The sequence below is a fragment of the Oreochromis aureus genome, linkage group 15, assembly GCF_013358895.1.
Source record: "Oreochromis aureus strain Israel breed Guangdong linkage group 15, ZZ_aureus, whole genome shotgun sequence".
Classification (NCBI taxonomy): Eukaryota; Metazoa; Chordata; class Actinopteri; order Cichliformes; family Cichlidae; genus Oreochromis; species Oreochromis aureus.
Window position 1 is genome coordinate 20,897,969 of NC_052956.1, and position 18,044 is coordinate 20,916,012.

Sequence of the window (18,044 nt, forward strand, 5' to 3'; positions counted from 1 at the left end):
TTTTTTTTGCCCCTTCCTGATTTCTCATGTTTTTACATGTTTGTTCCACTTACATGTTTCCAATTTCAAATGTTAACATCCTGAACCTGAGAAACAAAAGTGAAGCTGTCTGACACGTGATTTAACATAAATACATACAAACGTGTAAAAACAAACAAAATGTGCCTGAGATGCTGACTTTGATTAATTTAAATATATGTAACTTTTAGCATGTAATTTTGTCACACAAATAAAATTTAAAATATTAAATTTAATGTAATCTGGTCAAATGAAATTTATTTGTTTGGTATATATTCAGGTATAGACCAAACGGGTGACATATTTTGATTTCCAAAAAAGAGGACACTTGGCTCAGTCATGAAGAACTTGCTTAAAGAAACATATTTAACATATTTAACATGATGCCTTCTCTGTGCGGTTAATGAATTGTGAAATAAAAAATGTCATATAGGCTTTTACAAGTCAACAAGTGCAAAAAAAGGAGTTGCGCTTTGAGATCTTTTAAACATCATTAGGCGTGTTGCTACGTGCTGTCTGTCCCCTCTGTGAGCGCAGAACAAGCGCTCACAAAGCAGCAGCTCGGGGATGACGTCTCACACATGGGTCCTCTGTAGGCCTAGGAAAACCCGGACATTTTTATCAATCTCGAAAATCCCCGGACGCCCGGACAGAACGTGAAAGTGGACAAGTCCGGGGAAAAGAGACGGTTGGTCACCCTAACCAAACACATTCTATAATGATAAATTATTTGAATGAATAAACCTTTAAAGTCGAAATAAGTTCTTGATGATTTTGAGGGTTAGTAATGTTTTTGAGTATAAAGTAAACAATAACAATAATAAAATAAACAGGTGCTTCTATTGTGTTGGTTGATCAGTTTAGTGATTTCATACAATATAAAATATCTCTCTTCAATAAAGAAAGACGTTAAACAAATGGGTTAAAAGACATATACACTTATATTACATATTAAATTTAATGAAAGGAATACTGACAAGTGAATGTCATAGAGTCGATGTGAACAGGACACAAATGCAGGAAAAACAGAGCAAAGAGAGTTATTTTATTTGGCTAAATAGGACGACTAAAGGAAAGCTAACTAACTAACTAAAACAGGAAATAAAGAAAAGACAGGGCTAAACATGATAACAGAGGATACAAGCACATAGATGAGACCGAGGGAACACGAGGGAACTAGAAACACAAGAAGAAATTCTCAAAATAGGCACCAACACTAAATAAAAACCAAGAATTCAAGAAAATTAAATGCAGGACCAGGGAAGTAAAGCACTCAAATAATACAACAAAAACTAAAGCTCAGCATTACTAGAATGACAGAGACAGATTCAAAACTCAAATGCAACACAAAGCCCTTGGACCGTGACTTTGAACGTTGTGGGTCATGTAGCAGTTTAAACATTTGATATGTTTTTTTGTTTTGTTTTATGAATAAAATATAACTTTATTTAGTTTTTAATCTGTATTTATTTATTTATTGCAGCATCATTTTTTGATAATGGGGTTGCACTACAACATTAGTTTTCCAGTGAACAGCTAGATGTAGAACACGTCAGTAGAGGGAAGCAAAGGACAAAAAACAAAATCAAAAACAACCTTAAAACAAACAAGCCTCCTGTCATCACTTCTACATACAAGTTTAACTTTATAACTATGACACTACAGAACATATAAAAAAAGAAGAAGAAGAAAAACACCTGACCCTGGTGTTACCGATGGCGTTCTTGGTGTAGCTGACGGTGGCGTACGAAACTTCAGGATCCGCCTACACAGTCAAGACGAGAACGTCCTGACTCCTCAGTAATATGTGACACTGTGTCATGTGACAACAGCAACTCTTCAAACATTCAACCCTTTAAAGTCTTTACCTCGTATCCGTGTCATGGTATATCTCATAAATGATGTCTCAAAATGTTTGTTTTTAACTCTGACTAAAGATTTTGCATTTCATGGTCTGTTGCACTGTTCTACAGCTACATTGTCTAACTTCTTTATCTGTTGTATGCTTTCTTAGTCGGTCTTATGCATTTCTAACTTAATTGGAGATTATGTATCGGAATTTCAGGAGCAGGACCACGCCTCCAAACACGCTCCTTCGGGTTACGTGCCCCACCCTCCCTCCTTGTTCTCAATTCTTTAACTTCTTCACTCCTATTTAGTACATGAGGATCTGCAAGGACCGGGAGCCGTCGTCAGTCCCCTCCGAGGCCTTCCCCAAACCGCAGCTCAATTCATGTCCAAGCATTCACCTTTACCTACTAAAACGCTGTCAAACCTAAAATGAGGACGTGGGCCCAGCTAGTGAATTAGAGAAGAAGAAGAAGTGGTTTTAACTCTGGGTGTAGTGTGTGATCTCACTGAGAGCTGACTGGCTCGAGGAGCAGACCGAGTCTCTGCAGGGTTTAAACTCAGGCCCTGAAAAACAGACATAATCTGGTTACATCAGGTGGTAAACTGTGTCTGTGAAGGCAGTTTAGTTCTTGTTAACACCGCTCAGAGATGATCGGATTTGTTGTTTATTTAATGTCAGTTGAAGAAATATTTAATTATATATAGTAAACCTCACAGGATCTTCATCCATCTGTGTCTACAGATGTAAGCATGTGGGGAAATATGGAAGTGGAACCCTTTAGCTAAGCATTCATAGGTGCAGACATAACCAATCAGCTCAGCTCAGACACTTCACCCGTTGCCTACTGGTGGTGGTCAGAGGGCCCGGTGGCGCCAGTGTCCGGCAGCCTCGCCTCTGTCAGTGCGCCCCAGGGTGGCTGTGCCTACAATATAGCTTGCCATCACCAGTGTGTGAATGTGTGTGTGAATGTGTGTGTGAATGGGTGGATGACTGGATGTGTAAAGCGCTTTGGGGTCCTTAGGGACTAGTAAAGCGCTATATAAATACAGGCCATTTACCATTTTAAACTGAACAGCAAGTGTAACCAGGGTTAAATTAAATTTCAACCTCCACATGTCTTCTGCTGCACTAACTAGGGCCAATTTTATTTCTTGGTAAGTTACAAAAATGTTTGCAGAAAAGTTTTTTTTCCTCTGAAATATCATAAAATATAAACATATAACAACATCATTAATATCTATGCAAGGCTTTTGGTTTGTTTGCATTTAGATATTCACACTTGGATCACATTATGGAAACACACTGGTCTGATTTCATCAAGAAAATTAAGAAAAAGTTTCTATTTACATTTAGTTACATAGTTTTAATGGAGGATATAAAGACATGATTCTGGATTTGAAACCCAATATTTTTTATAATTATGGTATCTATCTAAACATTTATGTTAATTAGCATGTTGCTACATATCTGCTGTATGCAAACACAAAACAAAATTAGTCTTTAACTTAAATGCGAGTCCTTTTTGTCAACTTTAACTATGTGAGTGGAAAAGTGACAGTAGAGTAGAGGCTGCTGGGATCAGCAGTGGCTGCAGCAGAAGAGGAATGAGCCTTCACAGTGCTGTAGGTCACTTCATCACTTTCATCATCACCCCGAACCTGGAAAACAAAAGCAACATAACACTGTGACCCTGCAGTGGATAAGCACTTTGATGGAAGAACTGGAAGGGCGCTTAGAAATTACATCCTTCTATTTTCAGTGTCTCAGTTTTAAAGACAGTGATGTGGATCACCTCCAAAATATAATCATTCTTTCTTTGCCCATGCTAAAGTCGTCCATCAAGTCTTTTGTACTCACATGTTTGCTGCAGCTCAGTTAACTTTAACATGTAAGTTTAAATTCGAATCACAGTTTGGACAAATTGCACATTAATATGTTTTTGAGATGGCCCGTTTTCATTATTATCCAGCGCCTTGACAGATATACTGTTGTCTTTTATTCAAATAGTTCTCTGCTCGAAGGAAGTGAATATGTAATTGGTTCTGTTGGTCTTTCTTTCTAGTCCACGATGGTCGATACCAATGACAGCTTGAGCTGATTTAGTTTGGATGTAGATCAAGTCAGAGTCACACCAAATGTGCATTACATGACTTCACAATGACACACAAAGATTAATACACTACACCATGTTAACAATGCTGACAAATGATTATGAAAATAATGCAGATGTCATACTGAGGTCATCAGGCAGACGTTAGCATGGTTTAAGAGCTGATGTATAGCCCATGCCATTTGGAATATAAATACATAAATAAATAAATAAATAAATAAATACACAAAGACAAAACCTTACCTGAACTTTATTGTTGGTCTTGGTGTAGCTGATGGTAGCGTAGGAAACTTCAGCATCCACCTGCACAGTGAAGACAAGAAGATACAAACACATTAACATGATGACATGAGAAATACTTTACACTTTTGTGTAACTAATATTATTATTATTATTATTATTATTATTATTATTATTATTATTATTATTATTATTATAGTAGAAGGGGTATGAAATATTTTTGTTTTTTGTGGCAGCAGAGCTGAATCAGTCGGCTAAAGAAGATCCTCCACTTCCCCAAAAGTTGATTCTGTTCATCTGGACGTAGCGTTTTCAGTGGGAGAAACGTTAATGATCAAGGAACTGACCTCCCAGCCCATTGTTCCTTCAGTGATGCTAGTTTCAGTCATTATGCAAATGTACTGTTTATAAGATTGGGGAAGCCTGCAGTCAGCTGAGACTGAAGAAGTCACTTGGATGAGTGACGAAACGTTTCTCCCACTGAAGACGCTACGTCCAGATGAACAGAATCAACTTTTGGAGATTTATTTACCTGGATGATTGAGCATGCATCAAGACATCCTCCACTTCCTGTTAAATAAGGGAGGTCAGTGTGACTGTAATGAGCAACAGTTTGTTCAATGGCCAGATGTGGATGCCCAGATACTTGTACCTCCTCCACCACATCAACATTGTCCATTCATCCATTCTCTTCTGCTTATCTTTATCAGGGTCACTGGGGGGGCTGGAGCCTATCCCAGCTACCATAGGGTGAGAGGTGAGGTACACCCTGTACACCCAGCCCTGTCACAGGGCAAACAGAGAGAGACAGACAACCATACTGTCCCAGAATAAACACTGGTTATATAACCATCATCTTCCTTCTGAAGTCATTCGCCATCTATCTGGTCTTATTCACATTCAGAAGCAGACCACTCCTCAAAATCACTACCATCAAAGTCTCAGTGTGTCATGCATTTACATTTAGAGAACAGATAAAAGAAGAAGTGGGTGTAACTCTGCTCTGGGTGTAGTGTGTGATCTCACCGAGTCCTGACTGGTTTGAGGAGCAGACCGAGTCTCTGCAGGGTTTAAACTCAGTCCCTGAAAAACAGACATAATCTGGTTACATCAGGTGGTAAACTGTGTCTGTGAAGGCAGTTTAGTTCTTGTTAACACCGCTCAGAGATGATCGGATTTGTTGTTTATTTAATGTCAGTTGAAGAAACATTTAATTATTTATGTTAAAACTCACAGCATCTTCATCCATCTGTGTTTTATTTCCTGTAAAGACACAAACAGTCAACTCTAACATTCACTTTGAAACTCAGACAAGTTTTATCTGTAAATATTCTCACCTCTAGTTCTCTTCCATCTGATGAAAACCACAACTATTATCAAGAGTGAGACCAAACCCACAGCTGGAATGATGAACCACAGGACACCTGGCAAAAGGAGAAAAACAAAAAGCCTCTAAAGCATTTTCTAGTTTAAAATATGCAAAATATAACTAAAGTGGGCTGCTGTGTTTACACATTCAGTCGGTATAATGTTATATGAAGAAGAAAATACGAACACACATAATCAGAGACATTTGCTTTCATTCACATTATGTGAACCAAAGTCAGTGTATTTCTATTTAAAGATAAAGAAAATCCCATTAACAGGGACGTTTGAGTTTGTGTGATTTTTCTCACAGACAACGATTAAATGAATAAATGTATCTCCACCCACAGCCATGATATTCAGAGACAGATATTTATGTTTAATATTTATGTTTAATACAAAAGTGAAAACATCTTAAATCTCAAAAGTTTGCATCTTATGTTTCCTGTAGGATACATGTCTGACTGTCACTCAGCAAAATGTATATAAATGTAATTAAACGACTGGAATAAAAATATAAAAATCAAAACAGAAACATAAAAAGTAAAATATACATTACAGTATATTTTACTTTTTATTTGCAGACACATGTTTGAGCTACCATGTTGTGAATCTGCAGATGATTTGTTGTTTGCTGTCGTGCTTTCACTTTCCACAGTTGTTGCTGTTGTATCATCTGAAATTAGAAGTTAAAAAAAGAGAGAGAATGTATTTTTCATGTGCTGTAAATCATATTAAAGGCCACTTTAAACTAAAAAATAAACAAATACTTTTTATCAGTTTAATTTTAGTAACATCTTGTTTGTTGTGGTTGTTTCAGTTTTTCTGGCTGGTTTCTTTGTTGTTTTTGCGTCACCTGAATAAATGAAACAACACAACATAAAACTTTTCCATGTTTTTCATCTGTTGTAAATTCAAGCTTTAGCTGATTTTAGTCGTATTAAATAGTTGATCATGATCTCACCTGTTTCCTCACCTGAGGTCTGACGGCTGAAGGTAAACAGCTGCACTTTTCCTGTTTTAGTATCAGTCACTTCACACTTCAGTATTTTATGACGTGATGAGTATAAATAATTATACTCCAGAATAGACACAATGGTGGAGCAGTCAGTCTGTGAAGTCACTAATTGTTTGTTCTCTTTGTCCACATCTTGACCTTTAAGCAGTCACTTCACTGTGTGATGACACTCTGCATGTGTCACCACAGAGCAGCTTAACTTCACCTTATCAGTGTCCTTATGTTCAGTCACTGGTGAACATAATGTAATAATGTGAGACACAAAAAGTGCATCAGGACAGATATTTTAATCATTTTACCTGATTATTATTATTTTATTATTATAAATATGATTAATGTTTTTATTTCAACAAGAGTTTGAGTTAAAACTATTTTGATGTAAATACTCACAGGTAATAACAGAGAGATCAACCAAAGACTGATGAACCAGAGTGTGATTAGATGGTGTTTCTTTGACTTTGTATTGTTGACAGTAATAAAGACCAACATCCTCAACTGTGAGCTTCTTTATAAGCAGAGAACAGTTCGCTGTAACACTCAGTCTGTCTGATTTAGTTTTAGCTTCTTCAACAATCTGTCCAAGTGTGATCAGCTCTACTGTTGTTGGTTTGTTTCTTGAAGCAAACGTCCACGTAGTACCATCACAGTTATTCTGCTCATCTATCACATTTAGACAAGGCAGAGTGACGTCATCTCCAACTTTCATAAACATGGATGTTTCATTTACAGATACTGTTGAGAAGATTGAAGAGAAATATGAAAAATAAATTAGAATACAGCAGATTTTACAGTCAGAGTGAAGATCATTTTAGACACAAGTTTATAAACAGAGCATGCTCAGCTGTCTTATTTACTGTAAAGGTAATTGACTGTAACGATATTGAGAATATTCAGTTTTGTTGGTTTTAAAATGTTTCCTGTATTCTTACCTGCAATCTGAATCATCAGACATGAAAACATTTGAATCCATCTGAATTCATCCATCGTGCTTCTCTGTCTCACTTCTTTCTTGTTCTCGATCTCGACTGTCACAGTCTCTGAACTGATGACTCTTTAAGACTGTTTGTACTTCCTGTTATTTGTCAGACGTCACATCCTCACCACAACTTTAGTAATTATCAGATCTTTCCCTTTTTTGTTGATGTTCATGTTTTAAAAATTTAAAATAAAGAGTCCATCAGCTTCAATCTCTCAATGTCTTATAAATAAAAATTCTAAAGAGAAATGATAAGAAGACTCAGCAGGTGCACATCGTTTCCATTTGTGTCAATGACGTGTTTGACACCATAAAAATAAAAATATGACTGATGACGATGAATGTGTGAAGATTGTTAGTAAAGATAAATGTTTCCATCCTCTTTGTTTTTGACACGGTTCTGTAAACGGACTCAGGCGCAGACCAGGAGACTCTTGCAGAAACTGATAGTGCGTTTATTTACAGTGGTGTCACCGGGTGAATATATATATACAAGGTGCTTGGGGAAGGGGTCCGGGGCTCCAGGGTGCGAGGGGAAGGGAAAGGGTCCAAAACCACACTCCGCTCTCTCAGCCAACAATCCCACTCCTTTTCCTCCAGTCGTTCCTCTCGCTCACTCGGGGGTACAGGGACGGGTCCGGGGGGATCTACGCGCGCACACACACACAGAAAAATCCGATTAGCTCTAGCTCGCAGAGAAACTCACAGACTTAGGCAGATTGCTGAAGCACTAACACGGGTGGCTCAACGTTCCAGCGACGAGTAGTGTAGGTCTGCCATCTTAAAAGGCCCTTCTGATTGCAGTAAACAGCGACAGGTGTGATGAAGAGCACAGGTGCGTGGGCCAGGGGCGGAGCCCGCAGTGAGCACCGCCGCGGCAGGGGAAAGAGGGAGAGGGAGAGAGAGAACAAAAACAAAGACATGTTGCCTAACGCGGAATCAGCCGGTGAGGACCGTGACAGTTTTAACAGAGCTTGTCTAGAAAACAGACAGCACATAAGAACAAACAGTTGAAGCGTCAAACTCCTGCATGTTGGCTGATGTCTAAGAGATGAAGATATCCAACTGCAGCTATAGAAAATACAGCAGATAAGATATGTTAGTGGACTGAGACCCTCCTCTTCCTCATTGTTAACATGGTCATTTCTTTCTGAGAGCTGAAGAGGGAGTGTTTTGGTGAGAATGTGGGAGCTGCAGCAGCAGCAGAGCTCTGGACGTTTGAGTCTGTAATAATGACCAGATAAACGTCAGAAACACAAATGGTTAAAAGCCTCTGAGCCTCTCTCTCCACCCAACTACCTGTTCTCTCACCATGAGTATTAGGTTATTTCTTAAGTTTTAAGTTTAAAAATGTACAGAAACATGGATTATTTGTTTTCACATGTATGTTAGAGATCAGAAAGCAGGGTCTGAATGTACAGAAACAGTCTGTATGTGGTTTCTTGGTGGATGTAAAAAAGAGAAACTGTGGTCAAGCAGGAAGAAAAAGCTCAAACACTTTATGAAGAAATGTGAAACAAACAAAAAAGAAAAGCTGCCCATTTTTCATTCTGTACATCTTTGACTCATCTCGTTTGACTGAATTGCATTTTTACGTCAAAGTATGCACCTGTCCAACCACTGAATGGATCTCTCTTTTCTCTCTTTTTTCTAAAAATGACTTTTGGGAATTATAGTCCTCTCATCATGGTGTACTAAAGATGCTTTATATTTTATGAGTCACAGGCAGGAGGATGCAGGAGAGAAAACGAGGAGGCACAAATTAGAGGAATGAGAAATGCCTTGGGAGAAGGTGATGCAGGTGTGACTAACAAGTGTACACAGACCGAAAGACTGAGGACCTCTGGTGGACACAAAAGGGTACTACATGAAAAATGGCTTCAGATAAACTGTGAAAATAGTTATTTATTTTGCACAAATACAATTTCACTTGCAGCAAACACTAAAACTGGATTGAAAGTTGTTTTAATATTTAGATCAAATGATCATAAACAATAATAAACAGAAAATTTATACAGATTCTATTCAAAGATAATTAAAGACATGTTATAAAATGTAAACTGGACAAAATACAAGATAATTAGAAACTTAAAAAACATCTTGAAAAACAAAAATACCATGAAACACATACGCACATACGCACACACACACACACACAAAACACACACGTTCAAACTGACGTATAATATCTAACATATCTAAGACATTTAATGTGTAAAACCAGATGCGATGATACTAATAACATAACAGCAGTGATTTTATGAGCAAGTTGTTGATCAGTGCAGTCTGATAGAAACAGCAGAGTCTCCCATATTTTCATAGTTGACTGAAACATCTTCATCTCTATCATAATGTACCTGCCAAATAAATTATTATTAGTCCTTTATTTATCCAGGTAAATATCTCATTTCTAAGAGAGACCTGGCATCATGGCAGCAAAAGTCAAAAGCACATGCATCACATAATTACATCAACTAGATCATTAAGAGCAACATTAAAAACAATCACAGAGACTAAAAGAGTTATTCTCTCCTTTCTTTAAGATGGACTTACAACGTAACCATTTCTAACATTTTCAGTTCCTTCTGCAGATTATTCCAGGAAACAGGGGCAGCATATTTAAAAGGTTTTTTCCTAATTCTGTTCTGATTTTTGGGACAATCAATTGTATGATATCGTGGGAACGATAGTGGCTGCTATCATGTTGTTCCTGTCAAATAAACAAAAACAAGATAAAATATATCTGATTGTATTAAGAAAAATACATTTTCATGTTGTTATTTTTTAAAATCCTGTCTTGTCTGAGAGTGTTTGCATTCAGAATCATGATCTGAATGTGATGTTGTGCCAAACACATTTGCTTCTCCAACATGAGCTCTACAAACTCTTTACAGGCTCCTCTTGTTTTTCTGTTTCTTTGGTCTGTTTATTTATTCATTTCTGTTACTTTTTTTTTTCTGTTTTTACAGGATACCTGTAATGACACACCTGCCACTATATGGTGCATGGTGATATGTCATTAGCTGCAATGACTATAGTGTAATTAAAAACGGTCTGTGCAGCCCACACCCCCTCCTAACACACACACTCTTCACTTTGCTGCCTTCTGGCAAGAAGTACCAGAGCATTCAGGTCCTCACTGCCAGACTGCGAAACAATTTCTTCCCTCAAACCGTCAGACTCCTAAACACTCGGTGACTGGACTGATACACACACACACACACACACACACACACACACACACACACACACACACACACACACACACACACACACACACACACACACACACACACACACACACACACACACACACACACACAAATAGCTTCACACACACACACACACACACACACACACACACACACACACACACACACACACACACACACACACACACACACACACACACACACACACCTTCATACAGGCCACTACCTCAAGCACTTATCTGTACAATCTCCTACACAAACGAGTGGGAGGTGGAAGACTAACCCCAGTAGGAGAAAGCCAATTGGCTGAGTAAACACCCCCATTCCCCACACCCCGCAACAGTGTGCGACGAACTGCTAACCTGAGTTCGCAGTGACAACGCCCCAGAGCAGCACAGTGCCTTGGGCAGCACCTGTTTCCCCCACCTGTTGCTCCTACCGCAAATAGCAGTTGAGAGCATATAGATGAGTCCCAAGTCATAGGACTGCATCCCAACCACAGTTATTTTCACACCTGACAACACACACAAAAAGGGACAATCTAGTCTGAGTCTGAGACAAGCTACACCCAGCAATTGAAGAGCCCCTGAGGTACAGACACCGCCACAGGTTGTTACTGATGCAGGCTAACCCACCCCATAGAGTGGAGCAGCCAACGGGGGCTCAAACCAATCCCATAGAAGAGGAAACCCAGCCAAAAACTGGACGACCCCGGGAACCAAAGCTCCAGGCCCTGCAAGTGGAAGAAGAGCCCACCCACCCAACCAGGACCTGCAACTGCAACCACAAGTACAAAATGCAGCACATATCAAGACTGCAAGGGAGTCCCCACCCCAGCCCTTCACCACCACCACCATTTAAGTGCTTAAACGGTGCTCGAACCGGTGCTTAAAGAATGGAGAACACAAACTTTGTCCAAAAACCTCTTATGTTTTTATTTTTAGCAGTCTCTTTTCTTCTGCAAAATGATAAGAACCGTACCAACATATAAACATCCTCTGTGCAAAGATTTATGCTTTTAAAGTGAAACAGTGAAAAATTACAGCGCTGTCAATACATGAATATCCAGACGTTGTACAAAAATGTCCAATTTTGGCACACAATTGGACACCATGCCAGTTGAATGTTTTAGGTATTTAAGAGCAGAAATTAATTAATTTTATTAACATGCCTAATTTTTTTTTTTTTTTAAATACATTTTTGAAGAATTAACCACACATTAACATGGCATTGGGCCTTTTCTGTGCATGGAGTGCTTAATTGGCCTCTGGCCCTTTAAACTCTGAGGGGCTGTAACTCTGGTTTCTTTTGGTCAATTTGCATGATTGACACCTCTTTTTAATTGTTTGAGCCAATAGAGTCACAGTAACAATGCCACGTTCACGTTACTTCAACCAATCAGACGTTCCAAGGCCAAAACCCACGTGGGCCCAAATTTACTGCATGTGACGTCTGTCCAGTCACGTGTCTATAGGTGGGTCTAAAATGGAGGTTGTTGACGGAAAACGGCTCTGATGCACCTAGGTAGGCGTGGTAACTGCTGATAATCATGTGGCTACCGGCTACCAGCGAAAATAACGAGGAAATGTTCACAGGAAATGTGAACTGTAAGCCAATTTCTGTCTTAGTGCATTTGCGCCGCTGTGTGTTTTTGTGGTCTTCTTTTGCGGCTCATTCAGTGAATTTTGGTCAGAGTGTGGTGAAACTTGGTGTTTGGAATTGGTGATAGCTCTGGAAGATAACCAGCTTTTCTTTAGACGGTTACATGAAGTCTGGAGAATTTCTTGTTCGGTTTTGTTTGTTTAGCGGACTTGTGCGCATTTACATAACTGCTCGTTTAATCATGGATTGTTTTCGTTGAGTTTGGTGGTTGTAGAAATGGTTTATATGACAATTTAACTGAGATTCAGAGGTTTCTGTGGATACCACACATGTCTGGACTTATATTTCTCACCCCGTGTTATAACCGATTAAACGTGATCTCCTTTTTCTCATGGGTACCGGGGCGTGGGGCTTAAAGCACTTGTTGCAGGCTGCTGAGTTTGCATCTTTTGCTGTGAAGTACAGCCAGACTTTGACCGCTTCGCCTTGGGCATTTTTAATATGTAGCTCTGCTCTAAAAGAACGTATGTACCTGGGCCCGCCTACTACGCTTGCAAAGGTAAAATGATTGGCTAGAATCCAAAGTGTATGACATCTCAGGAAAAAAACAAGCACCGAAATAAAGCACCGAAATGTGCACTGCTTTTCGGTCTGGTTACTACCGTTTATGTCAGAACCATCCCTACTGAAATCCATGTTAAAATTTAAAATAATAATGGTTAAAGTATTTAGAAAAAAAATTTGAATTCTATTTAAAAGGAGTACAATGTGTTTAATAATTGTAAAAGAGCATTTGAAATATATATGGTTTAATTTTACAAGTATACTGTTTTATCATGATTGTAAAAGGAAGTGAATGTGGTTGTGATCAGTAGCTGGACTGTGAGAATTTGCGATGGAAAGTACGAGAAGTTTGTAGAAGTGTGTATGTATGAACTGGAGTATCTGCTTGAAATCCACCGAGCAGCTGCTCACTTTAGTTTTAGTTCAAGATCCCTCGCCATCCTGGAGATGCTCGCTGACCTCTCTGCATTCCTTCATACATAACTGGTATGAACTGGTCCAATTTCAGATGGCATACTGTTCCAGATCATTTTCTAATAACTTCATTTCATTGTCTCAGCCACAGATGATAACTGGAGACAGACAAAGCTATAAATAAAGCTACAGAAAAATCAACTGGTGGCCTATAGAAACCATGTCCTCCACCCTCTGGAAACATGGGACCACAGAGCTCATAGAAGCAGTAAAAAAACGACGTGAAAAGTGAGTCTAAGTTTGACGTTGAAAAGTCGTCCACAACCAAATTTGGACTATAAATAGCCCGTACACGGAGACCGTACAGATATCAACACTTAACTTTAAGTAGACATCAGAAAAAAGACGTCGCCTGGCGTTCCAAAACAATCCCTTCAGTGGACTGACGTATAAAAACGTCACTCTGACGTCACCTTGCGCAGTGGGGTGCGTCGCGTTTTGTTCATTTGTGATTTGTTGTTCAAATTCTTTTGCTTTGCATCCTGCTGGTTTTCTTTCAGTGTGTCAGCTGTTGGGACAAGCTTAACAACTTTATCACAAATATTTAATAATAATTTCAGTGATAATTTTAAGGCAGATGACAGCATCAATGATCCACTTTCCCAAAGCAAACCCTCACATGTGGGGTTCAAACCAACAACCTTTCACCTATAAACTTCTGACTCTCAGTCCTCTGCTGAACCACATTTCGCTCAACAAATTCAAAATAATCTCTGAAATGTCATTTACAGTATCAGAAATACAACATTTAGAAGTTTTAGTTGTTATGTTGGATTACTGAGTTTTGTACTTACTGTGTTTTTATCCATCTGTGTTTTCTTCCCTAAAATGAGAAAAAAGTCAATTTAATATTAAAATGAAAATTCAAAATCATTCAAACTTCTCATGATTAAATTTACCTTTAGTTTTTGTCCACATGTTGACTGTCACAGCTGTTATTGAAAGTGCTGCCAATCCCACAGAGACAATTATGAACCTCAAAGATACAAAATCTGAAAAAAGTGAATCAAAACTTCTAATTATTCACATGACTTCTTTGCAGTTTTCTGTTTAAATTATTTTACTTATTTATTATGTAATATTTTAAATGTAAAGTACACAATAAAGTTAAACACCTGAAATTTGATGGACTCAAATTCAAAAGCATTTTCTAGTTTAAAATATGGAAAATGGCTAAAGATGGCTGCCATGTTTACACAGTCAGCTGGTGTAATGTTATATGAAGAGGAAAATACAGACACACATGATCAGAGACATTTGCTTTCATTTACATTATGTGAACCAAAGTCAGTTATTCCTGTCTAAATATCCCATGAACAGAAAAGTTTGAGTTCAGACGTGTGATTTTACTGACAGACAATGATTAAATGAATAAATATATCTCCACCCACAGCCATGATATTCAGAGACAGATATTTATAGTTTAATATTTATGTTTAATACAAAAAATGAAAACATCTTCAGACCAAAAGTTTCCATCTTATGTTTCCTGTAGGATACATGTCTGACTGTCACTCAGCTAAATGTACATAAATGTAATTAAACATCTGATATAAAATATATAAAAACTAAAATAGAAACATAAAAGTCAAATATACTTTACAGTATATTTTTTTCCTTTTCATTTACTAACACATGGTTGAGTTACCATGTTGTGAATCTCCTGACGGTTTGTTGTTTGCTGTCATGCTTTCACTTTCCATAGTTGGGATTTTTTTTTTGTTGTATCATCTGGAACAAAAAGAAAAGATAATAATTTTTTCATGTGCTTTAAGATACTAAAAAAACTTTAAAAGATCACTTTTAAAGCACAATAAACAAATATTTGTGGTCAGTTTAATTTTAGTAACATCACCTGATTTTAGAAGCGTCTTAATTGTTGTGGTTGTTTCAGTTTTTCTGGCTGGTTTCTTTGTTGTTTTTGTGTCACCTGAATAAATGAAATAACACAACATAAAACTTTTCCATGTTTTTCATCTGTTGTAAATTCAAGCTTTAGCTGATTTTAGTCGTATTAAATAGTTGATCATGATCTCACCTGTTTCCTCACCTGAGGTCTGATGGCTGAAGGTAAACAGCTGCACTTTACCTGTTTTAGTATCAGTCACTTCACACTTCAGTATTTTATGATGTGATGAGTATAAGTAATGATTCTCCACAATAGACACAGTGGTGGAGCAGTCAGTCTGTGAAGTCACTATTTGTTTGTTCTCTTTGTCCTCAGCTTGACCTTTAAGCAGCCACTTCACTGTGTGATGACACTCTGCATATGTCACCACAGAGCAGCTTAACGTCACCTTATCAGTGTCCTTATGTTCAGTCACTGGTGAACATAATGTAATAATGTGAGACACAAAAAGTGCATCAGGACAGATATATTAATCACTTTAACTAATTATTATTTAATTATTATAAATATGATTAATGTTTTTATTTCAACAAGAGTTTGAGTTAAAACTATTTTGATGTAAATACTCACAGGTAATAACAGAGAGATGAACCAAAGACTGATGAACCAGAGTGTGTTTAGATGGTGTTTCTTTGACTTTGTATTGTTGACAGTAATAAAGACCAACATCCTCAACTGTGAGCTTCTTTATAAGCAGAGAACAGTTCGCTGTAACACTCAGTCTGTCTGATTTAGTTTGGGCTTTTTCACCAATCTGTCCAAGTTCGATCAGCTCTACTGTTTCTTTGTTTCTTGGAGTAAAGGTCCACGTAGTACCATCACAGTTATTCTGCTCATCTATCACATTTACACAAAGCAGAGTGACGTCATCTCCAACTTTCATAAACATGGATGTTTCATTTACAGATACTGTTGAGAAGACTGAAGAGAAATATGAAAAATAAATTAGAATACAGCAGTTTTTACAATCAGAGTGAAGATCATTTTAGACACAAGTTTATAAACAGAGCATGCTCAGCTGACTTATTTACTGTAAAGGTTATTGACTGTACGATATTGACAATATTTAGTTTTGTTGGTTTTAAAATGTTTCCTGTATTCTTACCTGCAATCTGAATCATCAGCATCAGACATAAAAACATTTGAATCCATCTGAATTCATCCATCGTGCTTCTCTGTCTCACTTCTTTCTTGTTCTCGATCTCGACTGTCACAGTCTCTGAACTGTTGACTCTTTAAGACTGTTTGTACTTCCTGTTATTTGTCAGTCGTCACATCCTCACCACAACTTTAGTAATTATCAGATCTTTCCCTGTTTTGTTGATGTTTATGTTTCATAGAGGGGTTCATCAGCTATTTACATCTCTGAAATTCATGAATGCATTTTTTATAAAGAAAAACTATTCTAAAGAGAAATGATAAGAAGACTCAGCAGGTGCACATTGTGTTCATTTGTGACAATGACGTGTTTGACACCATGAAATTAAAAAAGAAGACTGAGGACGATGAATGTGTGAAGATTGTTAGTAAAGATAAATGTTTCCATCCTCTTTGTTTTAACAGAGCTTGTTAGAAAACAGACAGCACATAAGAACAAACAGTCGAAGCATCAAACTCCTACATGCAGGCTGATGTCTAAGAGATGAAGATATCCAACTGCAGCTATAGAAAATACAGCAGATAAGATATTTTAGTGGACTGAGACCCTCCTCTTCCTCATTGTTAACATGAAGCAATTTCTTTCTGAGAAAAAGTGTTTCTGTGAGAGTGAGGGAACTGCAGCAGCAGCAGCAGAGCTCTGGATGTTTGACTCTGTAATGATGATCAGATAAACATCAGAAACACAAATGATTAAAACACTGATGAAGCCTCTGAGCCTCTCTCTCCACCCAACTATCTGTTCTCTCACTTCAAATATCAATTTATTTCTTAAGTTACAGTTAAAAAATGTACAGAAACATGAAGTATTTATTGTCACATGTATGTTAGAGATCAGAAAGGAGGGCCTGAATGCACAGAAACAGTCTGTATGTGGTTTCTTGGTGGATGTAAAAAGAGAAATTGTCTTCAAGCAGAAGGAAAAGGCTCAAACACGTTGTGAAGAAATGTGCAACAAACAAAAAAACAGCTTGAAAAGTTCAGAGAAAATGAGTGGAACTCGAGATCAGATAGATTGAGGAGAGCTGACTGAAAAACTGCCCATTTTCATTTCCTACATCTTTGACTTGTCTCCTTCCATCTAAACTCCTCCAACTAAGCATGGAAATGTAAGTTGGAGGGTGAGAAAGAGACACAAGTAGAAAGAAGTTGAGGCAACAAGTGTTTAATGAAATGAAACATCCTTTGCTTTGGAGCCTCAGTTTGAAGTGATGTCAATTAAATATGAAGTTTGACTGAAATGAATTTTTACCCTGAAAGTAAAAACTGAGTCACAGGAGGAACAAAACGAGAAGGAACAAATTATGGAAATGAGAAAAGTCTTGGAAGAAGCTGATGTAGGTGTGATTAACAGAACTGAACTGTGACAATTATTAATTTGTTCTGCAGTACAATTTCACCTGCAACAAAGAATAAAAATGAATAAAAAATGTTTTTTATTCAGATGAATGAAATTCAGTAACACAACATAAAACATGATCTCACCTGTTTCCATACCTGAGGGCTGAATGTGTCAGTTTCAGTTACTATGGTGACATTTTGGAAC

General features: G+C 37.7%; 1 protein-coding gene and 2 long non-coding RNA genes across 5 annotated transcripts in view; all 3 read right to left on the reverse strand.

Moving 5' to 3' along the window:
• Window positions 1-3,115: 3,115 nt before the first annotated feature.
• Window positions 3,116-18,044, reverse strand: part of LOC120433339 — a 30,525-nt gene continuing 15,596 nt past the window's right edge. Inside the window, exons 1-9 of one of the 3 annotated variants that reach the window (XM_039599460.1) lie at window positions 16,446-16,560; window positions 15,911-16,261; window positions 15,482-15,754; window positions 6,187-6,261; window positions 5,558-5,644; window positions 5,455-5,483; window positions 5,247-5,303; window positions 4,224-4,283; window positions 3,116-3,528 (exon numbers count right to left, since the gene is read on the reverse strand). In XM_039599460.1, the coding sequence (XP_039455394.1) occupies window positions 3,406-3,528; window positions 4,224-4,283; window positions 5,247-5,303; window positions 5,455-5,483; window positions 5,558-5,644; window positions 6,187-6,261; window positions 15,482-15,754; window positions 15,911-16,261; window positions 16,446-16,506 (1,116 nt within the window). In that variant the 5' untranslated portion in view covers window positions 16,507-16,560 and the 3' untranslated portion in view covers window positions 3,116-3,405. Of the gene's footprint in view, window positions 3,529-4,223; window positions 4,284-5,246; window positions 5,304-5,454; window positions 5,484-5,557; window positions 5,645-6,186; window positions 6,262-15,469; window positions 15,755-15,910; window positions 16,262-16,445; window positions 16,561-18,044 lie in introns of those variants that run through there. The other 2 variants (XM_039599462.1, XM_039599461.1) reach the window with 2 other exon arrangements.
• On the reverse strand, window positions 7,074-8,461 carry LOC120433340. Its single transcript, XR_005608501.1, has 3 exons — window positions 8,315-8,461; window positions 7,533-8,226; window positions 7,074-7,335 (listed from the first exon to the last, which is right to left on the reverse strand). It is a non-coding gene; the product is annotated as an uncharacterized LOC120433340 (long non-coding RNA).
• Window positions 13,085-15,140, reverse strand: LOC120433341. The gene is made up of 4 exons (XR_005608502.1): window positions 15,080-15,140; window positions 14,331-14,423; window positions 14,226-14,254; window positions 13,085-13,939 (listed from the first exon to the last, which is right to left on the reverse strand). It is a non-coding gene; the product is annotated as an uncharacterized LOC120433341 (long non-coding RNA).